Genomic DNA, 22,263 nt, shown 5'->3' on the forward strand with positions numbered 1-22,263 from the left:
CCAGATCTCTGCCTGAAAGCCCCTTGATTTCAAACTTATAATAATTCGGAGGGAGGGGGTCTACATTCGTTCATCCCACGGGAGGCTCCTGCTCTCCCTAGCAGACACCTGTCTCCTAGAACCGAGACAAACACTTAAAAGGTTATGCTGCAAAACTAATTAATGCAAATGTTAAAATACCTTATTTTAATGAAGACCATACTGTCTACTACAGACCACAAGTTACAAGTAAAAAGGAAGTAGGACTGTTTCAAGTAAGTGAAAGTATTGTCATGGGAGGGGAAAAACACAGACTCAATTTCAGAGAAAAAGTCAAAAGAAACTGGAAAAACCCCCAGACTTTTGTTCATTCATTACTCAAACGGCAAGATTTACAGAATGTCACTTCACTTCCGTTTTCACTAGAATTTGTGTAAAAATTTTTAATTTATTGCTCTTAAGAAGATTAACTTGGAAACACTTTAAAGTATTTTCAGTGCTTTCCTTGAAGTAACCATGTGTTGAATAAGGGATGGAAAATTTTCTAAACCATTTCCAATCAACAAGGTACACTAGAGGCTCTACTTCTGCAGCAATAATGAAAGGTAATTTAACCAAAAGGCAACTCGTATGGATCTGGCTCTAGGCTACAGGGAGGCTGCACATAACCCTTACAGTGCACCAGCTCTAGTACTCATGTTGCAATAAACTGTTTCAACTCACTAAAAACATCAGGAAACAAACCCAGCAAAGAATATTCACTGTTGGGTTAACAAACTGAGTTAGTAATGTGGCTCCTTTCAGTTTAGCAAGCTGTATGCTAATCCATACCATAAGAAAGGGGCTAGTGATATAAGCACAAAACTCACTCTACAAAATGAACCAACATTTATGTGATGGAAGAAAATACCAGCAGAAAATGGGGGCGTTGGACAGAAAAGCGTTCTGGTTAGTCACAACAGGAGAGCTCTTTCTGTCAGGTCAAAACAAATCCATCTATCTGAAGTGACTCAGGAATATAGCTGACACTTCTCAGGCCTGTGCAATGATTTGTCATGGAACAAAACCAAAAACCTTGGCAAGATGGAAAAGACAGCCTTTCCAAGTCAACACCCAAATGATTGATCCTACAATGATGATGGGAAAAGCTAAATGCTCCATGCTTCAGGTACATAGGCAGTCTTCATAAGCTGCTGCAAGTGAATGAACCAAGGCAGCCCATCCAATAGTGTTTAGACTGAATAATTTTCTTTAGAGATTACCTCACTTGAGGTACTCTTTAATAACGATGAAGGGCATAAATGTAAAACCCACAATAACTGGAAAGTCAGAGTTCAAATTAAGGGAAAAAAAAATGAAGCACTCTAAAACAATGATCACAGGTGAGCCCTCTGGACTCTTCTTTCCACTTAAAGTGAAGAAGAGAGCAAGCAACTTTAAATAGCCATTAAAAAAATTAAAACACTCCCTTCCAAAGCTCTCTAAATTAAACATAATTGAAAACAAAAATAGACTTCTTTCTCCACACACACAAGCCTTTGTTGTGGGTAGCTGATGGCATCTGAACAGGAACCATAAATGCTCTGTAAGAAAAGGCAGTTCAGCAAGGTTGTACTGATTTAAAGGTTATTTGCTTGAATAACCTCCCTCTGTTGTTTATTTAACTGCTGATGTCTCTGCTCAGTTACATTCTTTGGTGAAGTAGAACTGTGAAATTACTTCACCAATATACCTTCTACTCCCTCCTCTTAAGAAACATGCTGATTTGCCTAGTATATGCCTGAAATAGTGTTTATTGTCATTTTTATTTCTATTTCCACATCAAACACTGCTTATTTGCTATTCTACTACCAGCTACATTTCAATCTGTTCTCCTGGATACACCCTGCTTCCTTAAAAACAGTAAAGCAGCAAAAGGTTGGACAATTGCTACAGGCTGATAGAAATGGAAAAGCATTTGAAGTCTCTTTAGATGTATATGTTTTAGTTCTTTTGTCTCAAATCTTCTGTTCAGAATTGGATACCATTTCTTGAGCAGTTTAATTTCTTTAGCAGTTCTTTAACACTGTTTCTTTTAAAATACAGATGTTCTGGACAATTTTAATATATCAACACCAAGGAAAAATGAAAACATTTATGAGTGGAAGCACAAATAAAAAGGGTACATGGTGATGGCATCAGGGTCTTGATGATCCCAGCACATCCAGCCAGGGTTTCTCAGGACACCAAGATCGGGAAAACAAAGCACAGTACAAAAATCCTAATGACTGGGATGAGTGGGAAATGATAGCCAAAACACTATCAGCTCTTTAGGGGTACAAGAACAAAACTAGCATACAGTTGCTAACTGAGGGAGAACACAGGAGACATGGGAACTCAACAGTGGCTGTCCTTTGTTATCCATATCAGCACATGGAACCCTGACCGGGATACTTGGGTCTGTCATCTTGGTGTTTGAATACTATGCAAACTACTTGGATACACAAGTGGGTGCTAGAGGATATACAGCTATCAAAAGGTTAGTTAGCTGGTTTTGATTTTAAATAAACTCACTTTCCCCTCCAAGGTCTGCTATTGAGCTTGGCTGCAGCACTGCATTATTTCCTACCAGGGCAGTCTAGGCAGTGGGGACACCACAGTGCAGCCCCTCTTCACCCATGGAACAATCCCTCTCACATTTGCCCAGAAGCTCACAATTCCCACCCTGTCACAGAACACTGTGTGCATTACTTCCGTCTCCGGTAGCTCCTGGAACCTGCCAAAGTAAGGTCTTTTTGCATTCCTAACTCCTTCTTGAGAACTATCCCCTGTCAGTGATGCATTCACATCTTCTTAAAATGATGCATTTAACTAAGACTGATAAATTTATCTGCAGGACCAACATTTGCACTCATGCAAGATAGCTGACAGTACAAAAGGCAGTATTACCATAAAAACTAGGATGCAAGTATTCTCATCATATGGAAGTCATTATGAAAAATGAAAATCAGTGTGGTTTTTTTCTTTTTTAAGGACAGCTGCAAACAAGTTTAGTTCTTAAAACAAAAAAGTACTGACAACCTCAAGCTATTTATTATTAGGCTGTTTCTTACGGAAAACAATTTTCAGAATTACTGCGTGCAGCTTTAACTTACTTTGTATGTGAAAGCCTTCCATGGTAAGTGTGCAACAGATTTCATCTAGAAATAAAAATATCAAATTGTAATAAGGTCTGGAAGAAGAGACTAGAAAAATAGACTTCCATCACTTTTCAATCTTACCTTGTAGTTTACAAATAGTTGGGGCAGCATAAACAGGAATCCAAAAGCATACACTCCTGAAGATGAAATATGGAGAACAAATAAATGCACAGATGTTCACCACACAATTGTAATTTCTTAATTAGTAATTTACACTCATTCTTTTCTAAAGAGTGAAGATGCATCTAATTCTTTTGTTCACTTTGGGTTGAATCTTCTCCCTTTTCCAATCACTGTGATAATTTAATAATAAGCTACTGCTCTGTATTACACTGATCCAAATTATAGCAATTAATATTCTACTTTTAAGTCCTGGCCTTCATCTGAAGAAATATGAATAGAAAAAAGAACAGAAGGGACTCACCATTGACAAAACTGTTAATCAACCAAGAGTACCAGCTACAAACAAAGAAGAGAGCACAGTTATATTTCTCTTCAGCCAAAATTCTATCACATCCTATGTACCACAGTACACTGACTACTCCAAGAAATGGCTATGTTACAAATTACTCCATGCAAGAACTAAATATGTCACATCTTCCTTGGATTAGGAGGGACTTCAGAGAAATCGATGCTTATCACTCTATACAAGAAATTTTGAGAGGTTTATCACCTATTTTTATACTTTTATAGACCATTTTAAGACTTATGTTTCAATAATCAGATAACTGACATGAGATATGTGCACTGTGTGTGTGTAATACTGTGCACTGAACCCTGACTGTATTGAGGCCTGCAAATGTAACACTGTATTCTAAATATTAAACAGTCACTTAATATGACACAGTAAGGACTAAACAAATTTCAAACAAGTACCATTCAGTGCATACCACAACAGTAGGTACTTACAAAAAAAGTAAATACAAGGAATCTATGTTTTTTCCCTCCTTACACCTAATAACCTTCCCAGATGTTCAATGGAGCACAATCTTAAGAAAATAATGGTAGTGCTACAGACAGTGATCTAATTCCATACTTCTGCTTTGCAATCCTGAGAACAGTTAATAACTATCATGCTCTGGTTACAACACTTAAAATTAAACTTGCACTGCTGTGTTACTTGCACATTAATAGCAACATGACAATTGTAGCAACATTTCAGTAATCCACAAACATTTAAAGAATGCATCAAAAAATGTCTCCAAGATTAAAGGATAATCCACTCCTAACATTACTTGTTCTGTCACATTTCCTTACCAATTTAACAATGGCAAGAATTATATTATATGAATTGTTTTCACTTCTTTAAGGTGCAGCTTATAAAATACCTGAAATACAGTCTTTTGGAATACTAAACATACTCAAGAATTTTGTCAGAAAAACAGAATTTTAAAATGCTGCATATTTGTTACATATTACTTACTAAGACAAAAAACTTTTGAAAAAAACTGCTTTTCTAATAGCCCAGAAATTGCCCCAATTTCTCCTATGAGTGTTATAATTCATCTATGCAGCAACAGCTAAAAATAATATTAGGAAAAACTACTGCTTGTTTTCTCCCATCCCCTCTGGGTCTAAGGACTATAAAAAAATGCCTACATGACCATCACTATGCTTGTGTTTGCAGGTTTCTCCAACAACAAAGTCACATGGCTGCACACTTGCTTGCATCTCTCCACCACAAAATGAACCAGCTCTTTTGACTGAAAGGGGACAAGGGTATCATTTGTTCATGAAATATTGAGTGTCCAGCTCTTGCTGAAGTATTACTATGTTGCAGGAAGTCCACAGCCCTAAAGGAATAAAGAGCCCTTTCTCAAAAATGCTTTTGCTTGTTTGCCATTGTAGCTATCATATTTAGGAACAGAGAAGCCTCTTGTTCAAAGCAAATAATTTTGTGAAGGTTTTTGCTTCTCTCTGCAATTGGACAGGTTCAACCCCTGAATTCCTTTCATGTTTCCTATCACCGACTGGTCCTCTGATCATCAATGACAGCTTTCTTCCCCCTCTTCTGATTGACATGTATGCAAGCTATTGAATCATATGCAAAAGTAATATCAGGTTACTTGTGAAATACAACAGCCTGTTGCTTACAGGATGTTAAAAAACCATCTAAACAGCCTGTTGCTTACAGGATGTTAAAAAACCATCTAGATTCTTCAGCTTTAGATAGACAGCAAAAGGAAGTTTCCAGTTCCTGGCTCATGCATCAAACTAACAACTGATTTCCATAACCATGTAGAAAAAAATGGGGAATGTTTCAATTCCATGTAAGATCATTTATAGAGTTACAGTACCTTTTGTATTTGACATTCAGCAAGGAGTAACCTGCACCTCCAATACACAGTGGATAGAGCAAATATGACAAGTATTTCATAGCCTAATAGACAAGGAAACCAGTTTGTTAGTTCATACTCCATATGAACAGATTTCTCATGGCATTAAATAGAAGACAGCCACATAATCTTTTTCCTGAAAATCTTTTTCTATTCCCAAATGTCTGCTACAATTCCCACTATGCTTCCACTTCCAGTGGTCGTGGTGAAAATTCCAAAGCCCAGTTCAGACAAGCAACCACCTTAGATAGTGTAGGCACCAAGAGACAGCACAAAGATCAGTGTCTTAAAGTAGCTCCCTGCTTAACAACAATGTTGTCACCTATGCTCAACTCCTTTCAGAAATCAGGAACCACATGAACTTGCCTTCAGTAAAAATAACAAGTACAAATACCAGCTTTCAAATTTGTGAGTGGTAACCCTTTCAGACCTCTCTTCACATCAATCACTTGGAATTCTGCTTTTCAGAGCAATGGCTCAACCAGACTGAACAACTGAAAGAACTATTTGTTTCATAAATTATCAGAATTAATTTTCACTATCCGATCATCTACACAATGATGATCCGCTTGACAACTGTGAGGATGTGGAAAATACACTTGCAGAAAAAAAGAGCAAAACAAGTCAATCAGCACGTAACACATACGGACTTTGTAGATCAGAAGTGATAGGATTCCCTCTCACCTGGGCATCATATTCTTCGGTTTTCTTTTCAGAGTCATTGTATGCACCAAACTGCAACAAATATGAAAACCATAATCACATCAGAACATAGGGGGAAAGCATTTGCTGTCCAAATTCTTATATTAAGAAGGTAACAAAGCTTTTAAAAGCTTCTATATAGGAGAGTCATATATTTGTCCTGCGCAGCCTACTAAATATAGGGTAGGCAAAAAGATTCACCTTTAACCTCATATTTTACACCAAACTTCCAGGACTTCTTTGCTTAGAAAAACGTTGTTGAAACAGCAGAATTTGCAAAGCAAAAGCAAAGTCAAGTAGCTAAAAATTTGTCAGGTGCAAGAAGCATTTATTAAAAGCCATAACCATAAAGAGGTCAGTTTTGGATTATCTCCACATGTCCAGAAATTCTGCCTGCATAAACACAGTTCCTTGATTACTGACACAGGAACAAGCAGAGCCACCAGTCACACCAGACACATAGACTTCAAGCAGCACAAAACCCCAGCACTTCTTGTGAAGAAACACTGAGTATTAGACAACTGATTCTTCTACCAACAAGACAAACTTTCAGTGTAGACTGCACTTTGCCACTGCGTGTTCTCCAGTCTCAGCAATTCATTTTACCCAAAAGAATCATCTAAGAGTGTACTGTCTGCAAAACATGACACATCTGCTAGTTCCACATTGGAGAAGTTACAGGTTCATGAAAAAGCCACTTTCTTATTTCAAAACATGATGTCACTTAAGAGTGCCTTTCCAACATAGGGGCAGCAGCACAGTCCCACCTATACAGATTTAACAGGACTGACAGAGAAGTTCTGAAGTTTCTTGCATCAAAAATACATACAATGAGCTGCTTCTTCTAAAGAACTCAAAGAAGCAGGTTTGTAAATGCTCATCCTGCTGTTGGATTAAGCCATTCATAGAGAGATGCACACAAGAAACTTTTATAATTTAAAAAAATTTTCTTCATTTCACTAGAAGCCAAGTTGCACAGTAACTTGGAAACAGATGGATGACTCAAGAGTGTAATCATTATCAGGGCAATGTCTACTATACCTGAAATTTGGGTCTCAAACCTTGCCACCTGATTGTCATTTTCAAGGCCTTCTTCACCTTCCAGAGCTGTGATTAGCAAAAACAAAACAAGCACATGAAAGATTATCATCCAAAGGGACATCTTGTGAAGGATTCAGATAATTAGAATCAAGATTCCAGAATACCTATTTTAGTCACCCATTGCATAAAGCAGTAGCAGCCTGATTGCAGCACACACTCCTGGGTCTACACAAACTGAATGCCATGTTATCAAACAAGTACAACATTTTGATCCTGCACTATTAAGCCTCTTTATCAGATGATGTAGTTCAAGTGAAGTAATGTAGTCATTCCAGGATATCTGAATTGCAGTGCTTAAGTGTGGTTAGCACCAACATGCAACCCAGGTCAGGCATTTAGAAAATTCCAGTAGTCACCTGCCAAGCAAGTTTTCATGTCCCTTCGATGAAGGTGCCTCAGAACTCCTAACAGTGATTAAGCTGGTGCTTACACGGTCATTACATTTCAGTAGTGGACTACAAACAAAAATCAGTGAATCCGCTGAATTATTTGGTTACTTACTATAGTAAGTATAGTAAGTTACTTAGCTGTAACAGCCTGACCCTAATACAAACCAAAAGTTTCAGTTGACCTCAAAATTTCCTCATGTACCCACATTGCTATACAGATTTGACAACTTAGGCAATGCAGCTCCCCAGGAGAGCTACACTCTAGTGAAGCTCTTTGTGGACAAGGCTCATTTGTTTGACTTTAGATACACCAATATTCTCTTCTCACCCACCATATATTCCAAACAAAAACAAAAAAGGGGGGATAGTGTAAAGATGAACCTTTACTGTTATCTTTGATACAAGAGAAAATTATTTCTTACAGAATCAATGTCACTACTAGTACTGCATGAGAAACAGGAGTTAAGTCTAAATTGTGAATAAATTCCTCTTAGCAGGCAATTTCCTCTGAGGTGCACTGTCTGTATGATTGCTGTCACTTTGAGACCGCTGTGCTACCTGCAACACACTGACTAGATGTGGACTTGTGGAATCATGTACAGGCAGTAGTTTCCTCCTTCCCCTATCACCTCAGTCCTGGCACTCAGAATGAGTTGATTGGGGACATCGGGACTGAGATGATTGGGGAAGGAGGCAAAGGGCACACAGCCTGCTCTTTTGACAATGCTTCCATGCAGGCTTGTTGACATGGTTATACTTGCTTGGCCAGGAGTGAGGCCTATCAGGTAATGTGATTGGTGGAACCTCATCATCATTCTGTGTTTGGTTTCTACAGCTGGACCATCCCAGAAAAAACTAATACTTCCAGTTTAGTTATCTGATCAAGGGACACAATCTCCTCTGTCACTGAAAGCCAAGGACACGTGAGCTACAGCAGTATTTTCCAGTAACTAATTTAGCTTTCTTTTTCTATTATAAACTATGGATGTTGCTGCAAATACTGGTATCTGGTGCTACAGCTTTAAGAACTCACCTCAATCACTGCACCCACACCTGCTGGGATCAGTACCAGTAAACTTGTTTGTTCATCCAAAAGGAAAAGAAATATTACCACAGTACTAAAGCACCGCCAAAGCACTAGACAGAAAAAATAAAAATGGAAGGCTTATTAATATTTAAATGAACAGCTGAGATGACAGAAGACTGATGGCCTATTTAGTGCTATTCTGTCTTACACAACCTAAGCATGAATTTTTTCTGTGTACATCTTGATATATCTAGTAGTCCTAGAAACAGCCAGTCATCTCTGGGAACAAGAACATTTTATGCCGTCCTTATCACAAGAGATGAAATAAAATTGGAACATTTAATGAAGAATTCTGTACTGAAGCAATTCAGTAACATGTGAGTACAATTAGGAACTACATTTATGATTCTTGTGTCCAGGAAGCTGAAAGGCTGCAAGACAATATAATGTCAGTATTCAAAACTCATTTATTATTTGTAAATGTTAAGTCTTTTGAATTTGACTTTACTGAGTTTTGAAACTGGCAATTGACTCTTTATTTCTGAAATTCCATGGATCATTTCAAATTTTTATTAACTTTTTGGCATACACATGCCAACAGTAGTACAACTGCTTTAAAAAAACAAATGCACTCTCATAAAAATTGTATATGGGTTCACCACACAATAGAACATGTTTTTCTTCATAAATCAGAATGCCTTCTTTTTTCCCCTTGGGACTGATATACCGTACGTGTTTTAATCCATCTGTAAATATGATAGAATTTGGGATAGTCTCAGAGGTCAAGTGATTCCAGGACTACAATTTTGCTTCATAATCAAAATTGGAAAAAAGCTATTGGAAAAACCTTCATCTGTTTCTAGGAAGGCTTGGCAGGATGTCAGATCACTATGTTTCTCTCATGTTTCTTATACACAAGTCAATGCCCCCATGGTGTCCCCCTCCCCCCATGCCAGGAGCCTCTATTGCTCCTGTTTACATCGAAGCCCAAATCAAGCAAGAGCATTACAATACAGCACTTTCCACCCACAAATATTTTCCAACCTGTAGTTATCTACAAGGAACACAAGGGACTTGCAGAACAGCATTATCTGTGAAAGCACATTCTCTCCACCCACAGAACTTTTTCTGGTCTTCGTTTTTTTTCTCAAAGTTCTCTCTGTTCCTTCAGCAAGGACAACATGGTAACTGACTCAATATTAATCTAATTCCCAATTCCAACACAGTCAAACCTCAGTAGTGACATAAGTGCTTAAACTCAAGTGATACCTGAGCACAGAACTAACAAAGTTAGAACCATCTGTGTAGACTGTTGGTCATCTCTTCTTTGTACAGAAGTCATCTCATTTTGCTATCTCCGTAAACCTACAAAGTGTCAACTTAGATCAAGACTGGAAACACACCAGAAAATAAAAAAGCACACAGACAACACTTGGCATTCTAGTCCATACCTGCTTTTGTAGACATCCCAATCATGCTCCTCTTTTTCTTCCAAAAACTGATGTCATTTTTAAATGCAAGGAAATCAAAGAGAAGCTGCAAATAGGAACAAACATACTCATTTGCTTGAAACATGCACTATTTACAGACTGAAAATGCTAACAATGCATTCAACATGGTATTAAAAAAGCACCTGTTTTAGCAGCTTCTGAAATGAAAATTAAGACTGACGAATAAAAGCTAAAAAGAAAAGTAGCTATAGAAAATCCAGGCACTAAAAGCATTGCAAAGTGACAGGATATATTTCGAATACTACCACTGCAATGCTGCACAAATCAGTGTTATGTAAAGAAAGAGACCCAAGACACGGTAACTCATCACAGAAGTTGAAGAGTGAGGACTGTGAGGAACCACACATGTCCTTGAGAGAACAGGGAAAATCATAATAAATTAAACTAAAAATGCTCTGTATTGGATTGATAGTCAATTTACATTTGGATAGTATCAAAACATTAGTAAAAAACATCCTAAAATACAGCAACCTAGGTTTCCTCTGTATTTTGTCACTAAGCTGACCTAAATTTCCAGGACATTTTAGAATTCAATTTATTTGTATAAAGCTTTTTTATTTAGTATTTTCATTCAGTATAGTTTTTGGTATGTCCTTTAAGCCTTCACCATCTAAAAAAAAAAAGTAAAAAAAAAATCAAATGCAGATTCCATAAATTCTTGCACCACTGGACTTGAATGAGGAAATTTTCAGTTCTTTTGGTGAGATTTGTTTGTTTATGGGAGGGGGTTGTTGTTTCATTTGGTTTTTTTTTTAAATTTTTGGGAAAATGATACACAAAAGAAAAAAGTATCAGAAAAGCCTGTCCCAGTCTAGAGATACCTTGCAACCTGATAAACAGAGTGGAAAAGTTAAATTAAAATGTCATAGAAATCTAAGGCTTTCCAAACAAGTTAACTGTATGTAATGTGAGTATAAAGAAACATAACATTCCAAGTTCTTATCTCTCCCAGAGTATGGGAACTGTTGAGTATAACTGTAGATTATGAAAATGTTGCCAGTGTCTAAAAAAATTGTTCATTTAAACCAAGGTTCAGATTTATGCCAATGCTAAGAAAGGGACAAATAACAAGAACAAAAAAATAATCATGAGTGCTCCACACTTTACAGGAACGCTTTTGGAAGCAACTTACATCGGCTGATCTAAGTTCCTCCAGGGATTAGAAGTCAGACACAAACCCTAGTATACATGCCCCAGCTATGCCACTGCAGTGGTAAACCTTGTGAGAAGTCAACAAAATTTGAACCAATGTTGGCAGTCATACTAATTCTAGGGGCTTTGGTTCAATTACAACATAAAAAAAGTGATAATGAAGGTAAAGTTTTATATTTTAGACTGCGAGTTTCTATATAATTATCTCAAATTTCTGCCTTAGTTAAGGTTTTTATATTAACTCTTTATTGGAAATATAGCTGACTTGTACCAGAAAATGTTTCCTTTCCTCTACTGAAATTACTGTTTTCAAGAATAATTCTTAATAAATGAAACACCTGAAAGTCAGACACATGCTCCCTTTCCTCTTTTTTTCATATTGTGTACTTCCTAAAAACAAAAAGCACTTACATGGAATGCTGCTACGAAGAATGTCAAAGCCAGAAAGTACAAGTTAGTATCAACAAAAATTCCTTTTACTTCATCTGCATCCTTTTCTGAAAATCCTACAAAAAAAGAACAAGACACTGTGCAAAAAGTGCCAGATAGTTCATTGCTGTTATGCTCAAGTCCAGTACGAAAGGAATCTTATGTCACCTGCACAAGATCTGTTAAGCAATCATAAATCCAAAACACAATGGAAGCTTTATTGATAAGATCTTAATGTAACCTATATTTTGGAAGTTATTTAGCTTGCCATAAACAAAACCCATCAGTTACAAGCCTTTAACTTATGCAATTACAATCTGTTTTGTAGTGTTTTCAAAACAGTTAATTCAGCTCTGTATTCTTATTCGCTACCACATGCCAACATATTTTTATCTTTGACTTAAGGAGAAACAACAGAAGATTTGTAGTAGTAAATCTCTTCACCAGTTATCCAGAAAAAAGAGTGTCACCTGTGCACATGAAAGAAACAAACTGAGGGGTTAGTTGGTGTTTCTTGGCCTAAAGTCATTGAAGGTAAGCATACCAAATTGCTGGAGGGAGTACACAGCATCCTGCATGTGGATCCAAAATCGCAGTTTTCCAAGAGATATTTTGTCATATGACACTGTAAGAGGTAGCTCTGTTGTTGAACGATTTATAACCTGCATTTCAAAAAGAAATATTTCATTTTTAATAGCAGAAAAATAGCAACAACTACTTCCATTATTTTTTTTAAAAAAAGTGATTGTATCACACTATAATTTAACCACACTATTTCAAGAACTGTTTTTTAAAGGGAATAAGATCTTAGACTTCTATACCATGCTTGATGTTTTTGTGTTTTTTCCAAGAAATGTTAAATTAGCAATTTGTTCTGTTCAAGTTGCTATAGCAACCTCACTGCTCATGTATACAAATGCCTGAGATGGCAGCACAAAGGGGTAAACGTGTGCTTAAGATAATTCTTTTGACAGTTCTTCTATGAATGCATATACTAAGATTATCTAAACTAGAATATTATAAGAAAACCCAACCAACAAATAAATTGTATCCTTAAGGCCACAGCCACAAATTTATTACATTGTGGCTGATTTTGAGAGAAACTGAAAGGGTGGGGAAGCAAGATAATGCCACTAGCTCAGACTAGTGCAAATACCACAGCTAAAGCTAAGTAAGACAACTTTGGGGTCTGGGGTATCAAAAAAAACTTCCTGCACACCAAAAAAGAAATCTCTGCTAATCCTACTGTATAATCTACATGTTACTTAAGATGGAAAAATAAAAAATAAAATTAAAATAATTGCATCAGTTCCTTCTGCTGATGGCTGTCCATATCCAACTCTCAAACAGGTTTAAAGAAACCCTACCTTGTCCTCTCAGATGTTAGAATACTCAGCAGTTACCTCAGTACAAGTTCAGGCAGTATATTTTACATTTCCAAGGTTAGCTCAGGACTACAGATTGGCAGGCACGCTTTGCAGGAGTTCAAGATCTACTGCTTCAGGCTCCTAATTACTCCCAATCATAATTCCCATCTCAGACCTGCTACTCTACACTGCATCTGTTTCTACAGTAATTAGTTAGCTGACACCTAACTGCTCTGAATGGGCTGCTTCTGATTCTTTCGACACAGAGCACAGTTTCAGGCTCCCCACCCATCAGTGAGATATAAATTGAGGGCTTCGTTCATTCTCCCATTCACTCTTTCCTCTAGTGAGTACAAACAAATCTCAATTTCACCACCCTCCCAAGACCCCGTAAGCTTTTCAGACAGTGGCAGAACATACAGGCACATGAGGGAGGGGAAGGGAAGCTGAGAAAGTTTTATGAATACAGCAGAGAGAAAAGCTTGAGAAACCAGAACAGTGTCAGGGATCTCTGAATGGAACAAAAAATCAAGTTTGGTTAGAATTGACTGTAGAGAACACTGTCAAGATTCTACAGCTTTTTACCAAAAATTATATAAAGATTTTCCAGACTGCTTCTCCTTTTCAAAGGATTCCTGTAATTCAATTAGTCTCCTTTCAATTTCTCAGTCTATCAAAAACAGCATTAACATTAATGGGGAAAAGAATTTTTATCTGTGGAGGATGAACAAGTAACAAAAATTTTGCAAATGACTGGGTGTGGACCTGATTCTTCTGTGCCTGAGAGAATTACAGCCTGTCAGTGGCTGATCTGTTCCCAAGGAAAAGTCTCTTGAGAGTGTCTCTTGCTCAAGGTCTATCTTTGCAAACAATTTCATTTTCTCAAAACAGTTCTGTACAGCTGTTGTTAGTGTGTTTTTCTCTTGTCCCATTAATGGGACGAGAGGTGGTGTTCACTTTTTCAATGATGTTAAACCTGTAGCGTAATATCCTACAAAAAGGCTGAAAAGTTTGAGGAATTAGGGCCTTTCCTAGCAACTCGTTTTGGTGTGCTGCATAAAATCCACACTTCTACATTGTGCCCAACAGCGACACCTGGTAAGCAGCATGTGGCAAATGCACTCTCCACAGAAAAAGAATTACTACGGAGGAGTTAGGGGTGAGGTGGGGAGAAAATCAGATTGCAATAGAAGACAGAGACAGGAATTCTCCAACACCAAAAGCAATCTAAAACAAAGATAAGATTAGAAGAATGAATTCTTTCTCAACAAACAACTAAAAGGCCACAAGTGATGCCTCACAACCTCGATGTGACTGTGGCAGTTGCAAAGCTTTTGAAAGCTTTGCAAGGAATGACCAAGTCCCTGCAATACAAACTACTCTTGCAGTATCTCATCAGAGCATCACACGTTACTTCTAGCACTCTACTTAATCAACACCACAAAACAGTGTGCAAACACTGCAAATAAGTTCAGTGGTATGAATTTTAAAATTATCTTTTTATTAAATTCTGTGCAATCCCCAAAACTCCAGAATTTAAGCATATTTAAGCATAAGAACAAGAGGAACATCTAATCTCTAGACTGCAGTACTTACCACAGAAGACCTACATCTTGATCAAAAAGAGTCAGTTGACAATCTATACAGCCCAGGACAAGCAGGAAAAATGCACCTTCAGCTCCATGATTTTAGGTCAGGCATAGAAAACAGACACTGTGCCCCCATTTACAGTCAAATGTTAACCTGGCTCCACAAAAGCTGTATTACCTCATTTCCTCCTCCTTTCCTGCTCTTCACTTACCCCTTATTCTCACACCAAATGTTTACTACAAGACTACAATGTGTACTTTCTGCAGGGCTTGAGAGCAGTTTGGCCTGTAGCTACTGAGACATCACATAAGCCAGTGCTGAAGGGGAAATTTGCAGTTTTAGTAGAATACTTTTTGCAGCACTTCCCAGGACCTTTAATGACTTTCAAAGGCAGTGAGTTTCAACAGCATTAACTGTGGCATGCATGACAACTGCAGGGATGTCATTAGTAATATGAGAATGCTGAATTTATTTGTAAACAGGGTACATGACTTGACCAGTTAGAAGTTCATATAAATGTACTGAATTGGACTGGATGAGCTGTGATAAGACATTAAAACAAAGGACAATGACTACTAATAAAGACATTACAAATGTATATCTAAAGAAATACTGGACAAAATTATCTTCTATCAAGACATGTAGCAAATGCTCAGGAGTTTATTTTGCTGTACAAATTCGGGGTGTAAGGGACACAAATTTGTAAAGATTATCCTGAACACAAAACAACAAAACCCTTTGTCTGAGCTTAAGTGATGAATTGGAGAGACAATTTAGAAGGTTCATGGGAAATTTACATCTACAAAGGCTTCACAGGGCACATTCAACAGTTTTGAGACATTCCCCAAGACTGTTCTTCTCAGTAACTCCAGTTGCCAGTCAGTGCAACTGAATAGAAGTGCAAGGCTTAACTAAGAGCTGCTAAGATCAACATTATTTAGATACATGGGACTGCCATGTGCAACCTCTAGCAAAGGAGCTGCATGATTTTCTACAAGAGAAGAGTTGGGGATAAACTAAACACAGATTTTTTTTTTATTTTTTTTTATTTTTTTTTACTGCTGGAGTGATTGAATAGTAAAGCAGGTTGCCCATAGAGGCTGTCACCTCTCCATCCTTGGATATAACCAAAACTCAACTAGAAAAGGTCCTGAAAAACTCACTCCATGTGATCCTCCTCTGAAAGGGGCACTGGACTAGCAATCTCCAGAAATCTCATCAACTTCATCCTTCTGTACTTCCATTACAGAAGTTTCAAAGCCCTGATTTATCTGAGTGCACAAAATCATCGGATGTACTGTAACACCAAACTTCCAGGTGCTCAAGTTACTCCAATGTGATACAGAGCAGCACCAAGAAATTTAACCACAAGTGGATTTTGAGGAGATAGAATAGCTACTGACTTAAGTGCAGCTCCACTATCTGCTGTGGAGGTTGTTAATATGCCTAGAAAGTATGAGAAGCTACTCTGGGATGCTAACACAACTTCTTCATATTAGGAAGTCAAACTACTGAGGAGACTGCTCCTGCCACTGCTGGTGCTACATTGATGTCCTCCATATCCACCCAAAAGGCAGAAGCAGCGAAGTCCAAACATATTTGGTGGAATAGAAGACAGTGACTGACAGATACTTCAGAGGGAAGTCTCAAAACCCAGATCCAGCTTCTGCAGTTACCACAGTAGGTCACATTAAATTAAGTGGTCATTGAGTCCTTTTGTGCATTTATACTTTTTCATTACAGCCAACAACCTATGAGAAAATCTTAATTAAAACAACATTGAAGATTACTGTTAAAATTGTTAAATGTAATTAAAGGTATTCTATTACTCACCATCAAATCTTTCACTCTGTTGCTTAGCTGATCAATAAATAATATTGGAAGGTAATGCACTGTCTTCCCCAACTGAACCCTAGGATGTTTAAACATGGATTTTATGACTGTAGTGATCTAAAAAGAAAACTACTTTTATTCAAATTAGCACTCATTTATCACTTTCAGATCTACCCATGTAGAAATTTCCCACCATCTTTTCAGGCACATTTTCTTTTAACACACAGAAAGAAATTAGCCTAGAATCAATCTTTCACTGAAAGACACCGGTATTGAAAATTTTTTGTTTGATTCTTCTGTAGAAAGACTGAATAAACAAATAAAAATACAAATGAAATTGGTTGTGATGATGCTGAAGCTTTTGTATGACCAAGGGAAATTTAAAAGTCTGGAAGAGAAACATGCTGAAGTTTACTGCCATATATTTGTATCCATTGTTTCAAATATCCTCCTCCTACTGTGAATATGACACCAGTGCACCATCTCTCCCCCACTCATCAGTGCCTGGCAGGACATCAGTCTCAAGCTCTGGCCCACATGAGACCATGAATGTGATGGCTGATGCACAAATGCGAAGGTCACGTATTACTGCAAGGACTGTACAAGGAACAGAAATCTTCTCTGCCATCTACAGAAGCTCTCGTTTGGATTGCTTTTGATTGACACCTCACCAACCTGCATGAATCCAGTATAAACTTCCTAGCCTTCAAGCCCTCTATCAAATTGGTTACTGTAAAGTTATTTAGCAAATTATGAACTACAAGCAATTGGTTTGTCAGCATCTTAGAAAAGTATTTAGCCAATGCCCTAACAGAGATAAAATCTTTAAGTCTTCACTAGAAAGGCAGTTATCTACACTGTGATGTTCTTGGTAAAAATCCAAGGAAGTAGCATGATGGAGATTTTTAGAGCCTGAAAGTTGAATTTTAGCTGTTGACAAAAGAAAGAAACATCTATGCATGCTAAGAAAGACTGCATATTAAACACACAATGTGCAACAGTAACACTGAAAAGTAACTGAGGGTCAGAAATACTGCTTGGTTATTTAACTGAAGTGATTAAGATTTCTATGTAATAATTATGATTCAAGCTATTGTTAGTGAAGTTGCAGCAGGTTATTTCATATCCAAATTATTTTCCTGTATAATGCAATAACATCACAGCACTGATGCAAATCAACCAGAAAAAACTTCCCAGCCCAACAACCCCTTCTTGCTATGGGTTTAGCTATTCTGGCTGCCAAGCTACCCCAGAACGCCAGGGCCTGCTGGTTAATCAACTACTTTGGATTTAAGAAGGTACTTGTAGAGAAAGGCATCAACACACAGCACCACAAACCTACACAGCACTACTTATATGTTTGATACTGGAAGCGATTGAAGCAAGCTGTGAGCAGAAGCTACTGCCTGCACCTAGAGGCCTAAAAACCCATCCCTGTTTGTTAGTATTTTCTTGAGTAAAATGACATAACGTAGGAACACACACTGTCAAAGCAAAATTAAGCAAATCATAAAGGGAGAAAATATATCCTAGGAGACCAGCTGTGCCTCTTCAGCACTTGCAGTTTGTACAGTTTGTAACTTGCAGATGAAAGATAATTAGAAAAAGTCAAGGGATGGCAATTGCTCTGAAGGCCAGAAGGACAACTGGAGAACAAATGGATTTGAAGTCTGCTGTAGCATTTTACCTGTGTCTTTGTAGTCCTGTTTTGCCTTACTATGGTAACTCCACACAGAAAAAGTATCCTAAACTCTGTGCTGTCCAGGAAGCAGGTATCTCCAATAAGGCTTCTGAGTATGTAAAATCTTAGCAGCAATTTGTCACTACCAAAATGCAAGCATTAAGATCATCTGTTCTTGTCTCTAGGTGTCCATTTAAACATAAAATACTAAATACTAAAATACTATATATATACATACTAAAATACAAGAAGTCAAGGAAGACTTTTGAAGAAATGTGCCCTAAGTTTTTAATAACATATCTGACAAAATTAAGTCATTGACTTACATTTTCATGTAACGGTGAACATCAGCAGGAAGGGATGATCCATCAAACACAAAATCTTCCACCATGACATTTAAGGTCAGTCTTGACCTCCAGTGAGAGACAGGTTCATCCAAGGCATTGGTGTCTTTTTCTGCTTCAATTTGCTTTTAAGTAAGAATAAAAATACATACTGCTAACCAATGCAAAATTTTGAATAGGGTAATAATATAACTCACAGAATCCAGGGAATCATTAACTATATCAAAAGCCAGAAGCCCACTAAGAAACAAAAAACCCCAAAATTTACCTTAATTTTGACCAGATTAAGTATTTTGCTCAAATACAACAGAATGGATTTTAAAGACCCACCAGAATCTGACACTGAAAAACTTCAGTGTCCACTCACAGCCTTATTCATCAAGAAGGAATATTCATCTAATTAACCTTTATCCCTTGGGAATGTGGATAGTAATAAGAAAAAATCACTTTGAAATTAGGACTGTAATCCAATGCTACTTCAAAACAGTCAGAAGGATGTGGATGATCAACCAAACGTTATCTGTTTGTCCTCATAAATTATTGTTCTATTTTACAACAGCAAAGCATATTATTTTAAATCAATTCACTATGGAAAGCAGCACCATCCATTTACAGAGCAATATAGTACTTCTACCAAAAGCACTGAATCCTTGAAGTAATTATTGTTAACTAGGGAAGTGCTTTAATAACTACCCAGCATTTTAAATAGCTCTGCCTCTGCTTTGCTGAGTAGTCTACTATTAACATGATAATCAAGAAGAGGATTTTGATTTTCTTCTTTCTGTTGTATCATCATTAGTATAAAGATGCAAGCACAGCAGATACTAACACTAGAAGCGTCTATAAAGCAAATTACTTATTTTGCAGATGTTCTCCTATAGATGGAGCACACACCTACCTGTGTGGCTGATTCACCAGTGAGCAAATGAATCTCTTCTGGCTTGGGGACCATGTATGTGGTCAGAGGGCTTACTATATGCACATGCTTATCATCATACCAAGGCAAAATGCCAGCATGATGAAGAAATACAAATGCATATAATGTGCCATTATTTCGGGTTTTCTTTGGTACAGAGACATTCACTGTCCTAAAATACAAAATAAACATATTATGAGATGACATAACACATCGTGAAATATTTAGCTATTACTAAACATTTAGGTTCCCTGGAACACAACAATTACTTCTGGCTATCATGTTCCATGGCTGGATGGGGTCATTTTTTTATACTCCAGTACATATCACAATATATTAATTTCCAAAGATTGACTATTTACTATTACATTAAGATAGTTTAACCTTTTTTGTCCTAGATAACACAGGACTACATCAATCAATTCTTTTGTTGCTTTCCCCTACTGACAGGTCACAGGGCCAAAATTATGACTGCACTTGTTAAAAAAAAGCCGCATGTGCTGAAGATACATCACAGATCGCATACACAATACGCAGTTTAAAAAGAAAATCACAAAGTTTTGCCAAGCACTTTGCATTAATAAAATATCTTCTCAGCTATGGCATGCCAAGCACAAAACTCTAAACTGGAGCCCCAAACCATGAAGTCACTCCCCTTGTACTAGCCAAGAAATCATCCTACTAGCACCCTTGCATAATGCCTCCTCTCTTCCTGTAGTCTCACTCAGCTTATTCTGCTCTGAATACTTTCAATGGCTTAGCAGACCCTGTCAGTAAAACAATTCTTATAATGTCTCTCAAAGATGAAGTTCAATGTGACCTAAACTGCAACCAACAAGTTCTTTAGCCATAGAGAATGAAGAGAGTAGAATAACCTTAGAGACTACGATAAGAGAGTCTAGACTGCGGCAATTATTTTAAACAAATGAACAAAACAAAAGTGAGACAACAAATATGAAGAGCAAAACAAGTAATTCCAGTCATTTTAATTGTTCAGAGGCATATGTAAAGTGCAGTGTTATACTAGAAAGTTTCTCTAAGGGCATAGTCTTGGCACCAATATCCTTTCAGAAGATCCTCAAACCCTAGATAATCAGAAAAGAAGGCTTTATCGCGTGATTTTAGCAGAGAAATAGTTATGGAAGAGCATGTTGCTAAAACACATGAAAGAACATGGTTTGACATCTAAGTCCTGTCCCAGGTCTGACACCAGAGCAATGAAGAACAAAACAAAATGTGTAGCCAGTGTCCTACCTGTGTGATTAGAGGCAAGTCTCAAGCATTTCCAGGCACATTTGTCTTTAGATTTTCTCAATGGAAAGTAACTTTTATGATTATGAGCAAGGCATACTTCTGCAAAATGTTTGCCTGTATGGCTGAAAACAGCACCCTGATCCAACCTAACCAATAGTGAAATCTACCTTGGCTTCATGCATACTTCCATCCATGTAACTCCTAGTTAGGATGCACGCCTCAGAATTCAACAAAGAACTCTGATACCTTGCATACTGCTGGCCCAGATCCTTACCTTTCAAATTTGGACTCAATATCAAAATCCTCCACATTCAAAACGAGATCTATATTACTCTCAGCACCAATGCTTGACCGTGTGGTAGTGTACACACTTAACTGAAATCAAAACACAGCACAGAGAAATTAAGAGTATGAAAACAAATTCATGCATCACTATGTTTAGAGCACAAGTCTGTCTTTCAGCTTCACTAATTCTCCCAGCTGCAGGAAGGTTGTATACACAGGGAAAGAAAATAGTGTACTCAAGTCTTTCAGCAACTTTTGGGGGCAGAAACACAGTCATTTTAATGGGATGACCTGTTCTGTAAGTTGAAGGAGGTGGAGCCATTTCACAGAACCACAGATCATGTCAATAAAGGAAAGGTTCTCCGCCAGAGCTGGAAAGGACTTCTGGAGATCCCCCCCACCAAGGCAGGGTAACACAGGAAGGAAGACATTTAGTTTGGTTTGGAACGTCTTCAGACAGGGAGACACCACCATCTCGCTGGGCAGTCTGTTCCAGTGTTTTGCCACTCTCAACATAATGAAGTTCTTCCTCACACTTTAGCGTGAGTTCTTCTGTTTTAGTTTATGGCCATTACTCCTCCACCTGTCACCAGGCACCACTTAGAAGTGTCTGGCACCATCCCCTTGGCACCTATCCTTTGAAATATTTATATGAATTAATGAGATCCCTTCTCAGTCTTCTCTGGACTAAACAGGCCCAGCGTTTCTTCCGCAACGCTGCTCTAACGTGTGTGGCAACAGGAATATGAAATCAATAAGGAACACGAGCCATAGTCCTACCCGTGCACCAGCCAAGGGAGCCCTCCCCACACTACCGAGAGGGCGTGGGAGCGGCTCGCCCGGGAGGGAGCAGGGACAGGAGGCAGAAGCGGGGACAGAGGGCACGGACAGGGACAGAGGGCAAGGGGCAGGGTCAGGGGTGGTACCGAGGAACCCTTGACTTGGGCAGTGCGCCGAGGGCCGTGCCCGCCCCGCTTACCTGAAGCTTGGGCCTCTGAGCCAAGTAGGGCCAGACGCATCCCCCGGCCGCGCCGTCCGCCGCCGTCGGGCAGGGCCGCGTGTAGACGATTCCGTACATGACCCAGCAGGTGTGCGCCACGTACACGGTGAACACGCCCACCACCAGGCTGGTGAAGGAGCTGCGGCTCAGCATGGTGACGGTGCCGATGGCGGCGGCCGCCCGCCCCC

General features: G+C 38.2%; 1 protein-coding gene across 1 annotated transcript in view; it reads right to left on the reverse strand.

The window, feature by feature from the left end:
- CLPTM1L (CLPTM1 like) overlaps window positions 1-22,257 on the reverse strand; it is a 26,580-nt gene extending 4,323 nt beyond the window's left edge. Inside the window, exons 1-15 of the mRNA XM_015619309.2 lie at window positions 22,055-22,257; window positions 21,065-21,165; window positions 19,519-19,708; window positions 18,603-18,745; window positions 16,596-16,674; window positions 12,350-12,467; window positions 11,788-11,882; window positions 10,165-10,249; window positions 8,720-8,823; window positions 7,238-7,303; window positions 6,179-6,229; window positions 5,456-5,538; window positions 3,583-3,617; window positions 3,240-3,295; window positions 3,114-3,158 (exon numbers count right to left, since the gene is read on the reverse strand). Of these exons, the coding sequence (XP_015474795.1) occupies window positions 3,114-3,158; window positions 3,240-3,295; window positions 3,583-3,617; window positions 5,456-5,538; window positions 6,179-6,229; window positions 7,238-7,303; window positions 8,720-8,823; window positions 10,165-10,249; window positions 11,788-11,882; window positions 12,350-12,467; window positions 16,596-16,674; window positions 18,603-18,745; window positions 19,519-19,708; window positions 21,065-21,165; window positions 22,055-22,228 (1,425 nt within the window). The 5' untranslated portion in view covers window positions 22,229-22,257. The remainder of the gene's footprint in view (window positions 1-3,113; window positions 3,159-3,239; window positions 3,296-3,582; window positions 3,618-5,455; window positions 5,539-6,178; window positions 6,230-7,237; window positions 7,304-8,719; window positions 8,824-10,164; window positions 10,250-11,787; window positions 11,883-12,349; window positions 12,468-16,595; window positions 16,675-18,602; window positions 18,746-19,518; window positions 19,709-21,064; window positions 21,166-22,054) is intronic.
- Window positions 22,258-22,263: the final 6 nt, after the last annotated feature.

Source organism: Parus major, chromosome 2 (genome assembly GCF_001522545.3).
Source record: "Parus major isolate Abel chromosome 2, Parus_major1.1, whole genome shotgun sequence".
NCBI lineage: Eukaryota > Metazoa > Chordata > Aves > Passeriformes > Paridae > Parus > Parus major.